The sequence below is a fragment of the Cygnus atratus genome, chromosome 20 (assembly GCF_013377495.2).
Source record: "Cygnus atratus isolate AKBS03 ecotype Queensland, Australia chromosome 20, CAtr_DNAZoo_HiC_assembly, whole genome shotgun sequence".
Lineage (NCBI taxonomy): Eukaryota > Metazoa > Chordata > Aves > Anseriformes > Anatidae > Cygnus > Cygnus atratus.
Genome location: NC_066381.1, coordinates 7,700,655 through 7,716,370, shown reverse-complemented (window position 1 = coordinate 7,716,370; position 15,716 = coordinate 7,700,655). Strand labels below are relative to the sequence as shown.

General features: G+C 35.8%; 1 protein-coding gene across 6 annotated transcripts in view; it reads left to right on the top strand.

The window, feature by feature from the left end:
* NCOR1 (nuclear receptor corepressor 1) overlaps positions 1–15,716 on the top strand; it is a 69,120-nt gene that overhangs the window by 20,063 nt on the left and 33,341 nt on the right. For all 6 annotated transcript variants that reach the window (XM_035560976.2, XM_035560974.2, XM_035560972.2 and 3 more), the window contains 9 exons: positions 1,681–1,794; positions 3,712–3,768; positions 4,558–4,610; positions 6,351–6,417; positions 7,164–7,336; positions 7,853–7,943; positions 8,486–8,664; positions 9,138–9,192; positions 9,996–10,097. In XM_035560976.2, the coding sequence (XP_035416869.1) occupies positions 1,681–1,794; positions 3,712–3,768; positions 4,558–4,610; positions 6,351–6,417; positions 7,164–7,336; positions 7,853–7,943; positions 8,486–8,664; positions 9,138–9,192; positions 9,996–10,097 (891 nt within the window). The remainder of the gene's footprint in view (positions 1–1,680; positions 1,795–3,711; positions 3,769–4,557; positions 4,611–6,350; positions 6,418–7,163; positions 7,337–7,852; positions 7,944–8,485; positions 8,665–9,137; positions 9,193–9,995; positions 10,098–15,716) is intronic.

The following is a 15,716-nucleotide window of genomic DNA, read 5'->3' as shown; positions in this document are numbered from 1 at the left end:
AGGAACACCAGAAACAGATGGCTTTATATTTTAAACTCTTGTTAGATGACTAGGGAAACAAGGGTGCTGTGACTGTAATTTCAGCTTTAAAGATGACTACTGTTTAGGGGATGGCTATTGTCTTTCTTCTTTCACGCTTCTGTGCAAGGGGATAATCTCTTGCTTGCCTCTCCAAAACCAGTGCTTGTACAAAAGTCCCTCAATCATCTTTCACAAGGGCAAGAAACCCTAACGTCTGGAGCAAAGGTCACCTTCAGGGAAAGTGTAGTAGGAGGAGTATAAGTAAACAGAGCAGAGAAATAAAGGGAGAAATAGCACTTCTTAGTATGGTCCTGGCTATGCCTCACGACACAGAACTGCACTTCAGCCAGTGGGTGCGAAGGCAATGTTTGTTGGCAGTATTTGTTGCCTTCCCTGGAGATGTTGTGGCTAACTAAAACCACTCTGCAATCTAGGCATCTGATACTCGCTGACTAAAACAAAGTCCTTGTCCTCTTTTTCTGACTTTCCAAGATCCAGATAGGAGTAGCGCCAGCTTTAAGTCTTGTTAGTGGGAACTCTGTAGGAAATGATAGTTATGCTGTACGATTTGTAACCTGTAGGTCCAGGGTAACAAATGTACAACTGTTTAGAGCCATATATTTTTATGGTGTGGAAGCATTTAATTACTTCTGAATTTTAATGACCTGTAAAATGACTTTCAGTAGAAAAACAAAAAAGGATTTCACTAACTACCTGACTGTGTTAAGGGTGCTGGATATTTTTGTTTGCTTGCTTGCTAAATTTTCCACAAAATCAGCAAGTACTTTTGATTATTCATATCATCTGTGAAAGTACATTTGGGCACGTTTGTACTCTTACTGGACTTAAAGAATTACAAAGTTGCTGTTGTTTTCAATAACTAAGCCTGCTTATTATGGCATTCTGCAAAAAAATATTAGCTTTTGAATTCTTACGCAAGAGTATAGCACACCCCAGCCAGTACTGATGGTTCCCTTGCATCAAACGTTCTTTATTGTATGTTTGTGGTAGGCATGAATGAAGGATATTTACAGTTAAAGAATGAAAACATAACTGAGCTGTATTTATTTGAAGTGAAAGCAAACCACATCGTTATAACAGTTAGGAAAATTATAATGAGGCATTTTACTTGCTTGCTTGATACTGTAACAGACTGTGAACTTCAGTACACATGGAGTGATTCGTGCCTACTGCAAAGTATTTTTCAGTGATGTTTTCTGTTTTGCTAGGAGGATTTTTGCATCTTTTAAAAAATAAAACAGTGATAATGACACTTAGGTGTCTACATTGTAGACAAACATGTATGGGGCTTATTTCTTCTGTGGGAAGGCAGGCTTTCTCTGAAGTTCATGTTCTTGTTTAAAGTTACATAGTGATAACATACAATGCTACAGTGGCTTTAAGTGTCAAGCTGAAGCAAGTCTGATTCAATGCAAGTGAATCTAATAAACAGCTGGTTTGGTTTACCAATAGCACAGAATGGTCTTGTAGTTACTATCCCCATGGGCATTAAAACCATTCAATTCGTACCTTGTCAGTTAAAAAAAAGAAATAACAGGCAGTGCGAGCCGTTGATCGGATGCATATTTTATCTGGTGACTAATTACTGGTAAGGGTAGCATGGTGCGGATGGCTGATTTTCTTTCTCTCGTTTCTTAGCAACAACTTGAAGAAGAAGCTGCTAAGCCGCCGGAGCCAGAGAGGCCTGTCTCCCCTCCTCCAGTGGAACAGAAGCACCGCAGTATTGTCCAAATTATTTACGATGAAAATCGGGTAATCATGCTTTTCAATTGAATGCGTGTAGTAGCGAGTCTTACCAAATGTACTAAAATTCATTAGTTCACTCCTGTGGGGCAATTTTTACTACTTGTATTTTATTCATTTTGGCCCCCACCCTCCTTTCATTTAAAGAAGTAAATGAATTTTGTAAATGAAAGGTTCCTGCACAACATCTTTATTCTTGATCGCAGGATCTTCTATCTTACAAACATTCTAGGGAAATGCATCTATGGCTCTCATCCCTAGACCTCTGTGTTGATGTGTGTGCGTGTATGCATACACATCATTTATATAAATGTGTGTATTCAGAAAGTTGTTTTGAATTATTTTCTCCTCACGTAAATACTAACAAGTTTGGCTGAAGACCCATCATTAAATTAGCCGAAGGAGAAAACCCGCCTTAAAATCATATAATCACCTTAGAAGACTGACTTAAGCTGAGTTTCATGGTGGGTAGCAGGCAAAATTAGGCTGTATTTGAAAAAGTCTTAATGGGCTGCTGTGGAACTCTTTCTCTGCTAACCTTGTTTGCAGGTGGCTTATACAAGAGAATTTTGAAGTTACTGTTGCATTCTCCACATTATGTATGTGCCAGTAGATAGGGAAAAGTGTTGCTATATTAATCAAGATGGAGTAATGTGTCAGTATGTACTCATCTATTAGCTGCTTCTGTGTGGCTCTTCATATAGCAATCTATATAGCAAGGGAAGTACCAGGATTGATGCGTTTGTGAATCCACTTAGCAGTTGGTTTGAGCTCTCATTATCAGGAATTACATTTACTGTAGAATGGCAGTATCAATGGGGGTTAATACAAATATCACGCATCAGTACCTACTGTCTTATTTTAAATGATTATTAAAGAAATGCTAAGCCATTTGCGTACACAGTACTGGTTTGGTATCTTTTCTTCTGCAGTTGTACAAGAGGACAGTCCCCTTGGCAGCTTTCATCTTCAAACCATACAGTTTAGGATAATTACTTCTAATATTCAACTACAGTTGGCTAAAATTTGATTCAAGTAATAGGCTGGAGTTCAGTTTTAAATGTTTTCAGACCAAACAAACCATTCTAGCAGGGTTATAGTATAATATTGCCTTGATATATAATTATTTTGTACAGCTGTGAGTTCCAAAGAATATCTCAAGATTGAAATTACATGTAAAGAAGTTAGAACTTAGCAGAATGCTTTCTAATCATAACTGCTTTATGGATTTAGTTTCTCCTATATTTTTTATTTGTAGGCATCTACTCTTAGGCCTAGTGTGTACAGCTATTAGTGAGAAAGAAGCAAATTTGAACTAGTATCCTGGATCTTTTCAGATAGCCTTGTCTGCAGACAAAGGGCTTTGGAAGATCGTACAGGCTTGAAATGAATTTGGGCAAGCCAACTGTCTTATCCAGTGCTGCCTCCATGAAGTTTGGAATTACTTTGGAGCATTTACATAGTGTGAGGGAACGAAGATCTTTGGCATAGTTCTTCGTATGTGTATGTACATGTTGATTCACAATCCCAGACTTTGCAAATGGAGAATTTTAGTCTGTAGTTTCATTTTTCAGAGCTATACTCATTATTTTTTTCTGAATAGCTTTCCTTTTCTTAGTAACTTTTGCTATATTATTTATTAACTGCATGTACTTTTTGAATCATAGAGGAGGTCAGTGTTGTTTTTCTCATCTCCATGTTTTTAAATTGAGAGAGCACTGTAGTAACTGTAGAATTCAGGTACAGGTTTCTTGATTTGCTGAGGCAGCGTTGCAGAAGTAGGTTAAGAAGGATATAATACAGTCAGACAGGGCTTTAGCAGTTGAACTGAGTGAAAGAGTTCACTTGTACTTCTGATATCCTAACTACAGAGGATTTACTGACACTATATATATAAAAAATCCTTTTTTTTTTCTTTTTTTACAGAAAAAAACAGAAGAAGCTCACAAGATTTTTGAAGGTCTTGGTCCAAAAGTTGAACTGGTAAGTTGTCTTTTTTTATTCTATTTTCTGTGTTGCCAGTGTAGCTTTCATGTCTGTAATTCTGTTGTGGTAAACATGTAGTTCTGTGTTCGTGTATAAAAGAACATTATAGGGTGACTTAATCTTTTGGTTTGGGGAGGGAGGGGTTGGACTTCTTTTCCTTTTCACTTGGTGCCTGATATTTTATATTAGTTTTGAACTCCTGTGCCTGTCCGTTTCTCAGACTAAAACTTGTTTGAACGTCTCGGGTATTAAATACTGGAATCAGGTAGTGTAGCTATACATGAGAGAGTATAGATTAAATATACATGATCTTTTTGTCTTCCTGAAATTGTAAACAAGGCATTTTAAGAGCATATTTCAAGTAAAAGTTGCATTCATCCCTGCTTTCATCTTTAATACTGAAGAACACTGATAGCAATTAAGCTTGTATCTTATTTTCACAAGTTTATATTAGTGTGTGTTTAAATACACTCATGAATTGGGGCTTGAGTGAACTGGCTGTGCAAGTAAGTATAGCTTTTAAAAATAGATTTGAATCTGTTTGAGAGAACAGGGTTGAAATATGACAAAAATTAAATACTATTGTATACATAGTTATTATGATCTGATTTTAAATAATGAAATCTGTGTCTTGAGTATCATAAACTTATTGTCACTTCAGATTGCTGCATCTCAGTTTGAGTACATTGTAGGCAGAATGTTTTAATATTGTTAAACATAATACATATACTTTAGAATTAAAAAGTTGAAAAGTACTAAGTGTATCTTTCTAATCCAAAATTGTAGCCACTTTACAACCAACCATCAGACACAAAGGTCTACCATGAAAACATCAAAACGTAAGTGCTTTAGTATCTTGTCCTTGTCCATTTTAAGGAGTCTGGACTTAAAGTTTCACTCAGTTTTTCACTGCTATGGTTTCCAGATATGTGTGCACTTTAACTGTGTTTAAAACTTTCCAATTAATGTAATCTTGAGACTCCTATGTTGTAGAATAGTGCTGCAAGGAATGTGGTACATGTACTGCGGACAGTGGGACACAATGACTTTCCATCATAAATTAAAGACAAAAATAAGTAAACTTTTTTTTAAAATTAGTAATACTTGTGTTTTTCAAAACCTGAAATACCATGTTTGACCTAGGTATGCCTTGTCAGCTTTTCAAAAGTTATTGCTGTCAGTAAATGGTAGGAGGAGTTTGTTTATTTATTGATTTTACCATGTACTCATTTTCTGTCATGGGCTGTGAGCAGAGTTACTATATGCTATGTTTACTTGTTATTTATGGCAAACAATTTACTGATTTGAGGTAAACTAGTTGTCTTCTGTAAAAACTGTGAATTTGGAGGAAAATTAGTTTTTCTTTTCTTTTTAATATAGAACTCTTCTCAAATTTGAATTAGTTCTTCTAAGTTCACTGAAGCAAGTATTGATTATTAACTAAAATAATTGTTAATAGATTCATTTTTAAATGTGTTTAATTGAATTAATTTATGCCCAACTTTAAATGTTCATAAAAGAGACTACCTGTATGGGAAAATCATTGATAACATGGAACTAAACTTTAATTTTTAAGTGGTTATGCCAAGCCAATTTTAATTTTGCTCTGTAGCAATGTTATAGAATACTGAAATAATGATCAATATTGCAACAAAATTCAGCTTCTTTTCAAAATATGTATTGCCTCTAGACTTTGGTGAAAATAATTGCTGAGTTGTAATTACTGCAGAAGTATGTTTTTCTTACAAATTAGCTTTGAGGAAATCCCACTCAGCTCTGCTACGAGGACAGCTATGGAGACCGAAGCCTTTTCATGGCTTCTCTAGGATGATAACTGCGAATGCATACTTTCATGTCTTGCTCTGCAACTCTGTTTCTGGGACAAACATGACATACTACTGCTATAGCATGATTACCAAATTTAAACCAGTATAAAGAACAACACTATCTTAATAAGACTCTTTTAATAAATCGATTTCTGCACTACCGGTTTTTACAAAAGAAGAAATAAACTGCTAGCTTCAGATGTGAAGAAATGAATAGCGAGTTATGTGCATATTGCTGTCATAACATTTAATTCTATTTTATAATTTTTCTGTAAGTACAGAAAAAATACTACTTTAAAATGCTTTTCATCGGAAAAAAGTACTTCTTATTCTTCTCCTTTAAATGTAGCTATATCTCAGTTCCGCAGTACTGAGAGGGTTTTTTTTAAGACAGTACCAAATTTTGAGTATTTTAGGATTGAGTTGCAAAGACACTTCTTTTTCTTTTCCAAAGTATAAGAACTTTACCAAATTTACTCATTTTAACATCTTTAGGAGAGAACCTAGCTTGAAATTGGAAGCTTTTATGTCTTTCTTGCTTATTTCAATCATCTTTGAGAATTTTTTCTCTTAGATAAAATACAGTATAAATTAAATGATTGTTACATTGGGAATTTTCCCTGTTTTTCTACATCTAGGAATATTTTTCACAATAACAATCTGGCATCTTAAATCTATGCGGGCTTTGTTGAGTAGATTTGAAGTTCCTGAATCTTATGTGGTTCACTTTTTTTTTCCAATTTTGTTTTCTAGAAACCAGGTGATGAGGAAAAAGTTAATACTATTTTTTAAAAGAAGAAATCATGCAAGAAAACAACGGGTAATACTACTATGTTTTTGTAAAACGATCACTTTTTTTTTGTTTGTCTGGATCCTTGATATAGTTTCTCAAATGTCATGTAAATTCAATTGATTAGTTAAATAAGGTCTTAAATTATGTTGAGTTGTTTGCAAATAAACTGCACGCTTATAACCATAGTTTGCTAGTTATCTGAAACAAGGAAAAAGCTTTATTTTTTTCCTTTCCTTCCTGTTCTTTTCTTAGAATATGAAGAAAGAAGGTGAAAAATCCTTAACTGTCATGCCTGGCCCCTCTCTGAGCTTTTCTTGTATAGTAGCTATAGTATCTGAAAGAAAATGAGGCAGATCTAATTCTGAAGTCTGACAGCATTTTTAATCAAATGTGTGCATGTTGGATATCAGCATTAACTAAATTAATGCTTTCTCTTGCGTACCACTATATCAAGTGGCATACCTTTTTTGGGGGGTGGTATCCAAAAGAATATTTCAATTATTAAGAATAGCTGAAGGTTAAACATTGAATTCTACCATGAAAATGTAATGAAGTGTTTTTCTTCTTACGGTCCTAGTCTTTTTTATGTAGGAGCATAATCCTCAAAATCTACATTTACTTTTCCCTCTGCTGAAAATTGGTTTTATGTTGTCTTCAAAATGTAAAGCCACTGCTGCCGGATATAAATCTGTCTATGAAATGCCTATGTTAGGTGTACTGATCGCTTAGTGTATTTGTGTTTAGTTAAAAGTTTACTTCCGGAATTTTCACAGGAACAGAAAATCTGTCAACGTTATGATCAGCTGATGGAAGCATGGGAGAAAAAAGTTGACAGGATAGAAAATAATCCACGCAGAAAAGCTAAGGAGAGCAAAACAAGAGAGTACTATGAAAAACAATTTCCAGAAATCCGGAAGCAAAGAGAACAGCAAGAACGATTTCAAAGGTATTCCCATGGATTTGAAACATACTTAGAAAGTATCTCTTAGTTTTTTGAAATTAAGCTGAAGCATTTTTATAAATAATGGATAATATGTTTATTCATATTAAGTAATTAAGTGTATTGTTCACTACATTTCATGGTGTTGAGCACAACTTTCAGTTCACATCCTAAGGATCTTCATTAACGTATGAACATTAGTATGAACGTTTCTCATAGTAAGTGGAATCATGCTGGTCAACGGCTTGCAATGTAATCCTTTTTTGATGTTGACTCAAGCATGACATTTTGCAGAGCCTTGCAAATTCACCTGTAAAACTGGGCAGTTGCTGGAAATTACAGTACATGGCAGAGTTTGTACTCTTTAGACTTCTTGAGAAAGAACAGTCCTAACTAACTAATTTGGTTAGTTAGGTAACACCATTTTAAGAATTTTGGAGGCTGTCATTGTTATGCACAAATCTGAAAATAATTGCTGTTTTCCACTTTATCCTTACTACTTCTGTTTTCCCCTAACTCCAGAGTTGGTCAAAGAGGGGCTGGACTTTCAGCAACTATTGCTAGAAGCGAACATGAGATTTCTGAAATCATTGATGGACTTTCTGAGCAGGAGGTGAGGCTATTGTCTATTCTTTGCTATAGAAGCATAACAAATGACTCAATATCCCTTTCCTGGCAATTACAGGTCTCTTTCAAAAGGTTTGTTTTTTGAGAGGAAGAGAAACTTTTTTGGGCTGGTTTGGGAGAGTCTGTGTGAACTTTGGCTTGAAGTAGGTCTTAGAAATACTTCTCGTTTATGGGTCATGCTTCCTAATTGCATTTGTCCTAGATTTTTCTTGCGTGTCTGTTTCATTGCAGGTGTGTTGCAACCAACTTTCTTTTTACAGCTGTAAGAAACGTGTGCAAATTTTGTTTCTAAAGCCCTGCACCATTTTATTTTTTCGTAGTATGACACTATCTCCTGTTCCCTTTAGCTTTGTTCATTGGGATAGTGACAGCTTCTAGAAGAGTTAAGAAGTAGATAGAAAAAATGTTTGAAGCTACCTGTGAATGTATACTGTGGTGGAGCTTTAAAGCATTGTGTAATTCAACAAATGTAAACATTAGTAGCAACTTCTTGTATTCTTTACTTTTTGTTTTATTCTTTGCCTGTAGAATAATGAAAAACAAATGCGTCAGCTCTCAGTCATTCCTCCCATGATGTTTGATGCAGAACAAAGACGAGTGAAGTTTATTAATATGAATGGTCTGATGGAGGATCCCATGAAAGTTTATAAAGACAGACAGTTCATGAATGTCTGGACCGACCATGAGAAAGAGATTTTTAAGGAAAAGTAATGGGCTTTCTTCTCTCTTATTTTTATTGCATTGCAGATAACAGTTAAACACCTAACCCCACAGTAAACATCAGTTAAATTAGAAATTCTGAAGGTTTTGTGCAGTGATATTTGATAATGTTCTTAGTTGGATGAATGAAATGTTGCAGAAGGTTTAGACTGCTCCAAATATTTTTGAACTGTGTAGGCTTGCATCCATTTAGTCTGTAGATAAGAAATTCTTTAAAATGCCTTAGTTTTCTGATAGGATAAAAATGTGAAGCGTAGGTATACAATCTCATTATATTAGTTAATTGCTAATTTTAAGTGCTTAGTTCTAAATTTGTTCAATTTGAAAACTAGACTTTTTTAGACTAATTTCAATTGCAAAATCGAGGGAGTGCTGGTGGCACAGATTGTTTAGAGGACTGCTTTGCTTATTTGATCATGAATTATGTTGTTAAACTTAAATAATTTCTGATTTGTAAAAGGTTTGTCCAACATCCCAAGAACTTTGGTCTAATTGCTTCCTACCTGGAACGAAAGGTAAGACCTTTTTTAATATAAGTAGAGCCTAGGGTGGGATCCCTAACTTTCCAAATGTAAGTCATTTATTCCAGCATCATTTTACCTTCTTGGAAAAAATGTGTAATTCCATAAAAATTATTGCTTTGACAAAATTTCATAGTGCTTGATCAGTAACACCATCAGCGCATGCAAACATATAACAAAAGTTAGCGGAATGACACTATTGACAGCAGTAAAAGAAAATGACACTTTATTTAGTTTTGATCTTACTTTCTTTTTGAAGCAGGTAAGCTGCTTAACTATCTTACTTGTTAGATAAGGGCATAATTGGCTCTGCTGAGCCACTGTGTTACCTCTAAGAAACTTTGCCTCCACCTTTCAAGTCAGTGGGATCCTACTGCTGGCTAAATTAGTCTTTAGATCTGATTTTTTTAGTCTTTAGAACTGACTTTACAGAGCTGATGTAAAAAGTGATGGAGAGTTAGGATTTTTTTAAAACTTATAGCAGAATCTTGAATACATAGGACTATTATGATAAATAGAAGCTTTTGCGTTTGTGAATTGTTTATTATATGTTAAATCACACAGACTGAGGTAGCTGAGAGATATTATTAATATAGGAGACCTGTGTTTAACACAGTCTAATTTTATGCATGGTTATGTTGCTACGTTTGTGTATGACTTCGCTTCTCTACTGATCAAACAAATATACTAGTGTTTTATTTTAGTCTAGGGACTGAATAGTTTTCAGCATTAAATTAAATAATAAAAATATATTTTTTTTGTAGGAGTGAAACTTTTTTTTTGCTTTTTCACTTTAGAATGTTCCCGACTGTGTATTATATTATTATTTGACTAAGAAAAATGAAAATTACAAAGCACTTGTGCGAAGGAATTACGGTAAACGCAGAGGAAGAAATCAGGTATCTAAAATGCATTTGTCACTTGAATATTATCATTTTATTGTTTCATATTTACAACTGTTCATATTTACAACTGTCTTGCAATCCTGTATAGAAAGCAAGTTATATGCATGAAGTGGAAAAAAAGGGAAAAGTAATTTTTCCACTAGTACACTCTTAGCCCCTTTAAATATAAGGAATCCTGACATCGAGGGTTTTTTTTGGTTAGCTAGTGTTTAATTCTGTGGAATATCTCCTTCCTTTGCACATTTGTGACTTTTCTAACATGACAGCTCATTTTATTTGAGGATCTTGCCATAGACATGGAGGTTGAATCCATCATCAAATCCCATGGTGGAGCCAACAGAAATAAGGTTATACATGTGACTTGCAGTGGAAAAAATATAATCGCTTTATAATGCCAGTGTTTGTCAAAAAGCAGAAATTAATGGTGATCGTTATATGGTGGTCAGGCTCAAAGTCAAACTGGAACTTAACAGCAAGAAAAAAGAGACCAATTTAATGCATGCAAATTAAAAATTCTGCTGATTCAGGAAGAATTCATTTGGAAGTCTTGGAAGCCTTTGGAGGGGAAAAGAGCAGCATATTACAAGGAATATATACATTTGCTAGGCTACCAGGGTTAGTGTGGATATTGGAAAACAAATGTAATTTAAGAAACTCAGACTTTTTCTTAATTAGGAAAATGGGAAGAGTGCTGTATGTTCTCTGAATGTGTCCCTGCTCTTCCCATTTTGATTTCCCCTTGCATCTAACAGCATTCTGAAAACAGAATAAAAGATACATTAGTAATGAGATTGGGAAGGAGGGTCGTATATGTAATAAAATACACGAACAAAGAAAAAGTTGTAAAGATGAAGCCTGCAGGTGTTTTGAGTTTGTATCCTTAAAACGAATTTAACAGCTACAAATCAGTATGGATACAAAGTGCTGAAGAAACATTCAGTATTTTGTTAGAACTGAAGCTTGTTGGGGGGGGGGGCGGGTACAGGAAAGGAAGGTCCTATAAAATTCAGGATTTTTGAAATCCTTAGACCTTAAAATCTGAAAAGTTGTGGTTTATTGGATTTAGTCATATCCCAGCAGCAATACTAAAGAGAAAATGGTTGAGACTTTGAGTTATTGTGACTGCGCAAACCTGTATTGAACTACAAAACAGTGAATTAAGTAAATAATGCATTTCAGAATATGTGAATACTTTTTTTTCCTAGTAATGTAAGCTTTGTGAGAGTCCCAGTAAACGTATTAGTTATATAGAGTAAAATTACTGCATGACGACTTCAGCTGATGAGTTGATCCTGTTGGCTAAAACTGGTCAGCATGTTATGCTTCTATGGTGTTGTTGTACTTGAGCCTTTTGAGTTGTGGTCTGGTATTCTAAAAAAAGAGATTGTGTTGATGAAGACTTACTTCTCTGTACCCCCACAAATTATGGACAGCTTGGGTGAAGGTAATTTTCATTATGCAAAGGACTTTGCAGGTAGTGACAGTAGAAGTTCTGACTTCTGTAATGGGAGAAAATGTTTGCAATGTGTCCTGTATTTTGCCAGAACTTCTATTAGACTTTAAGTCTAATAATGCTTTCTTAATAGGAAAATGTGTTGTTGTGTGTCTGGTAGTGGTAAAAGATTAAACCAAGGATGTATGGTAAATACAAAGCAGATAAGTCTCTTTTCTTGTCCAAAAGAGACTTCTAGACAGTTGCTGTGAGAACTAAGTGCAGAGAATGTTGCTGTTTTAAGTGGCTTAGTTTTTATAAAATGAGATTGGCATGATCACAGTAAGTATATATATGCTGAGCAATATCTTCACCATATGGTGTTCTGTTGCAGCTGTTCTAAGAGGTAAAGAGACATAACTGGTTCAAGCTGTAACATAACGTAACTTTAAGTTTTGATGTATTCAGAAGATCGTAATTGTATATTTACATGTCTTTCAGCTTTGTTGCATTTTAGAATATCAAAACTGGTAGAATTCAAAATTTGGATGATTTCTCAACCCACAAATTGTTTGCTTTCCTTGAGTAATGCTTTTAATCAGGGAAGATTTTAATTAGTTTTGTACAGAAGTGAATAAGACTTGTGAGCTTAGCTAACAATAAAATGAAACTGAAGGTGCTCTGCTGGGCTTTACAGCTGCTCTTGTGAATACTTATTTCTACATAAATAATAGTAAGTATGTGCGTAGGAGCACTGAAGTTGCTCTAGTTGTTCGTTGGACTCGGATCACTTGCTCTTTGAATTTTAAGAGTTGTAGGTCTTAGTTGCTGGTTGTTAATCCACAGTAAGTACATTGCTAAACTGTTCAATGGGCAACTGCTAGACAAACTTAATGTGTGCTCTATGGTGAGGATGCAGATAAGTGTCAGGCTTCATAGATCTGAAGACTTAAAGAATACTTGCAAAGTCAAGGAAATTCTCTAAACAACCAAAATGGGGGAAATCTTACCATTTCTGGAAGTTTATATTCAGGAGTATTATAATTAGTGTTTAGTGATGCTATAGAAAGGAATTAGATGGTACCAAAAATTATGTTTAATCATTAATAAAACTAAGAAATACAATTAACAACATCTATGTAAGCTAGTCAAAAAAAACACTTGAGTGTTGAACTGTCTTGCTTGCCAGAACTTTTATCTTAAGGTTGCAGAATGTAATTCATTCCCCGTGTCCCTCCCTCACCCCAGCTTTGTTTGAAGCTGATATTTTTTGTTTCTCTGAGTAGCAATCTGAAACTTCCTTGCTGATTGGCAAATACAAGATATGTAAGATTTATGATGTGCTCCAAGATGTGCTTATGCCTGCCAATAACAGGTGCTTCAGCTTGAACTCGTAAGAGTTCATATATTTTTGTAAATTAGAAGGCAAGCAAGAAGAATGGTGCAGTAGAGAAGATATAAATTATGGTAATGATGTTGAAATGCTTAAGAGAATTTTTTTAGTGAGTACAACTTGACTCAAATTTCAGCAGAGGCTTTTACTTTAAAGAAGCTAACTGCTAAATTAAGGCATATAAGGTTAAGATATGTAAGGCTAATTGAATTCTGGTACGCTTTTGTCCTTAAATAGGCTTAGAAAGGACTTCTTATTAAATGCTGCCTAAACTGTTATAGAATGCACACAGAGGCAACTAAACAGGTGTGTCTTAAACCAAATGTGGCTTAAAATGAAGAGCAAATTTTTGACATAGTATTAAAAGAAAGCATGGCTATACAAAACACCGCCCACAGATAGTTTGTGGGGCTGTCACTTCGCAAGTTCGGTCAGTGAATGCTGGGAGTTCATGCAGCAAAGACATCAGTGCTTTTGCACTGGTTTCATTACAGATAATTGCATAAATAATTCATTGAGAGGAGGTTCTTTCTGCGTAAAGTTTCTCGTTGCAATTTGGTGGCAGAGCAGGAGTGGGGGGGGTGACTTTTTTGCAGTCTAGCTGCCTGGTCAGCATAAACCAGTGTCCGTGGATCAACCCGCATGGCTCTGCAGCAGGTGGGACAGCCCAGTGATCTGACGGGACAGAAATTTGCTGTACTTGTGGGACGGCCAATCGTGCTGAGCTCCCTGGGGATTACCTCGGGTGACCCCAGGGAGATTAAAAGGTTGTATGTGAGACGGGCAACTCTTCTGTAGGCAGCTTAAGTGGCAGAATGACACAATTTCCTGGAATAAACATGTTGCTGGGTCAGGCAGCTGCTGCTAAAGAGCCGTGTGATGTTGGTGCTGTTGTGGGTTTTGTCCTTTTGAATCTTATCCTGAATTAAAGCCCGTCCCCTTGCCTGGATAGTAAAAGTTTTAAGCAACAGATGAATGTGCAGGTACGTCGCTGACTGAGGCTTCAGCTGTTTTAAGGTTTGTGTTTAACCTGCCCTTGACCTATTGATTATGCATGTTCACTAAATTCTCTGTCAAACAGAGAATCCTGTTGTTTACAAAACGTAATGTTAAGGTAACCAAGCAAAAACAACAGAAGATTTTCAGCATCTGTTTTGTAAATGTAAAATACAGAATGTGAATGTAAAATACAGATTTTTTTTGTCTGAAAATGCATATTTTAACTCCTCAATTTGAGGCCAGTCTGTCTAGGACAATGGAAATAATTTACTTAAGCACGTGTCTCTGACGTCTTTATTGAAGGAATGTTTTGGATAACCAAGTAATGCAATATCTTATGTGCTAATAATTTGCAGGAAGATAATAGTGGTTAGCATTTGGGGTTTCTGCTCCAATTCACATTATTAAAATGTCAAAAACAAGTCCTTTCTGTGACTATTTGAAGGCTCAGTTTTGTTAATGAAATGGTGACACCTGCTGCTACACTTACAAGGTTCTTCTGTAAAAAAGAAAGCCTATTTTGAGGAATTTTTCAGTGGGCTATAAACTATCTAGCGAACTCCTAAAACAGCAGTCTTCTGGATCTCTGTCCTTGTCTTTCTATGAATTCCAAGTGTATGTTGGGCATTTCTTTGGAAGGTAGCCTTATATAAATATTACGTGTATTTTGCTTTTCAAGGTTGATTTGCAGAGTCTTAAGACCCAGTAAGGAACAACTCAGTTCTGCACGCATCAGATTTGAGTGGATAGCATCTAGGTATGGCAGTTCTTCTGAATTGGTGACTCTGGCTGAAGCGGTTTGTTTAACCCATTCACGCTCAAGCCCCTTCGGTGTAAATCCCTTTGAATGGTTCCCTCTGCGTGGCCATGTCTGACTCTCCACCCTCTTTATGTACTGTAGTTTTTTTTGAAAGCGTATTTAAGGCAGAACTTAAACTGCAATCATTTATTTAAGATCTTAGGTGTTTTCAGAGGGGGGGAAGAAAGCTTTTTCTTCCTCCTCCCTCTCCCCTTGCCTTTGACTGGAGTTCTGCCCGCCACAACTTGTGTGGCGTCTCCCGTTTTTGTTGTGTTGTGCCCAGTCCAGCAGGCTTGGCTTTTTCTGCGGCACTTGGAGGATCACCTTGTTACGATGCTTTTCAGCATGAATGGGCAAAATGGGTTAAGCTCTGCATACTTGGTGTGGACTTGTTGGCTTTTGAAGCCCATCAGAATTCATTTGCTTCGTGTAAGGGTTCTGGGAATTTTGGGAGTTACATGATTTATTTAGTGGCAGCCTTACTGCTTGGTGCTTTACTCTGGAGAGGGAGGAATTTGCAGGCAAGCCATGGGCATAGAAATTCCGCAGTGTTGGGAAGTGTAAGATGTGTTTGTCGTGTGCAGGTTGATTTTTATGGATAGTAAATGGCAATAGTTAGGCTCCTTTTTATGCTGAAAAGGGTGCGTGGCCTATGCTGCTGGACTGACCAGCCTTTTATCTGGTTAATAGTCAGTGACTTAAAAAGGATCCAAAGGGGAAGTATCCCACACAAATAAATACTTGCTATGTAGTCTGTATTTAAGAGAATTTCTATTCCACATTATCTTTTCAGGCATAAGACCTGATTTTTTGTGTAATTAGTGCTTCTATGCATACAAACTCCCCAATTATGTTTGTAACACTATGAAGTGTAGTAGAGATTACAAAGCATCAGCTATGTTACCAGCTTGATTTTTTTTTACCTTAACCGGTCCATTTCAGAAAAGCTGTTCTGAGAGCTGAAGTCTTCAAAGTACTGGGAAGCAACAC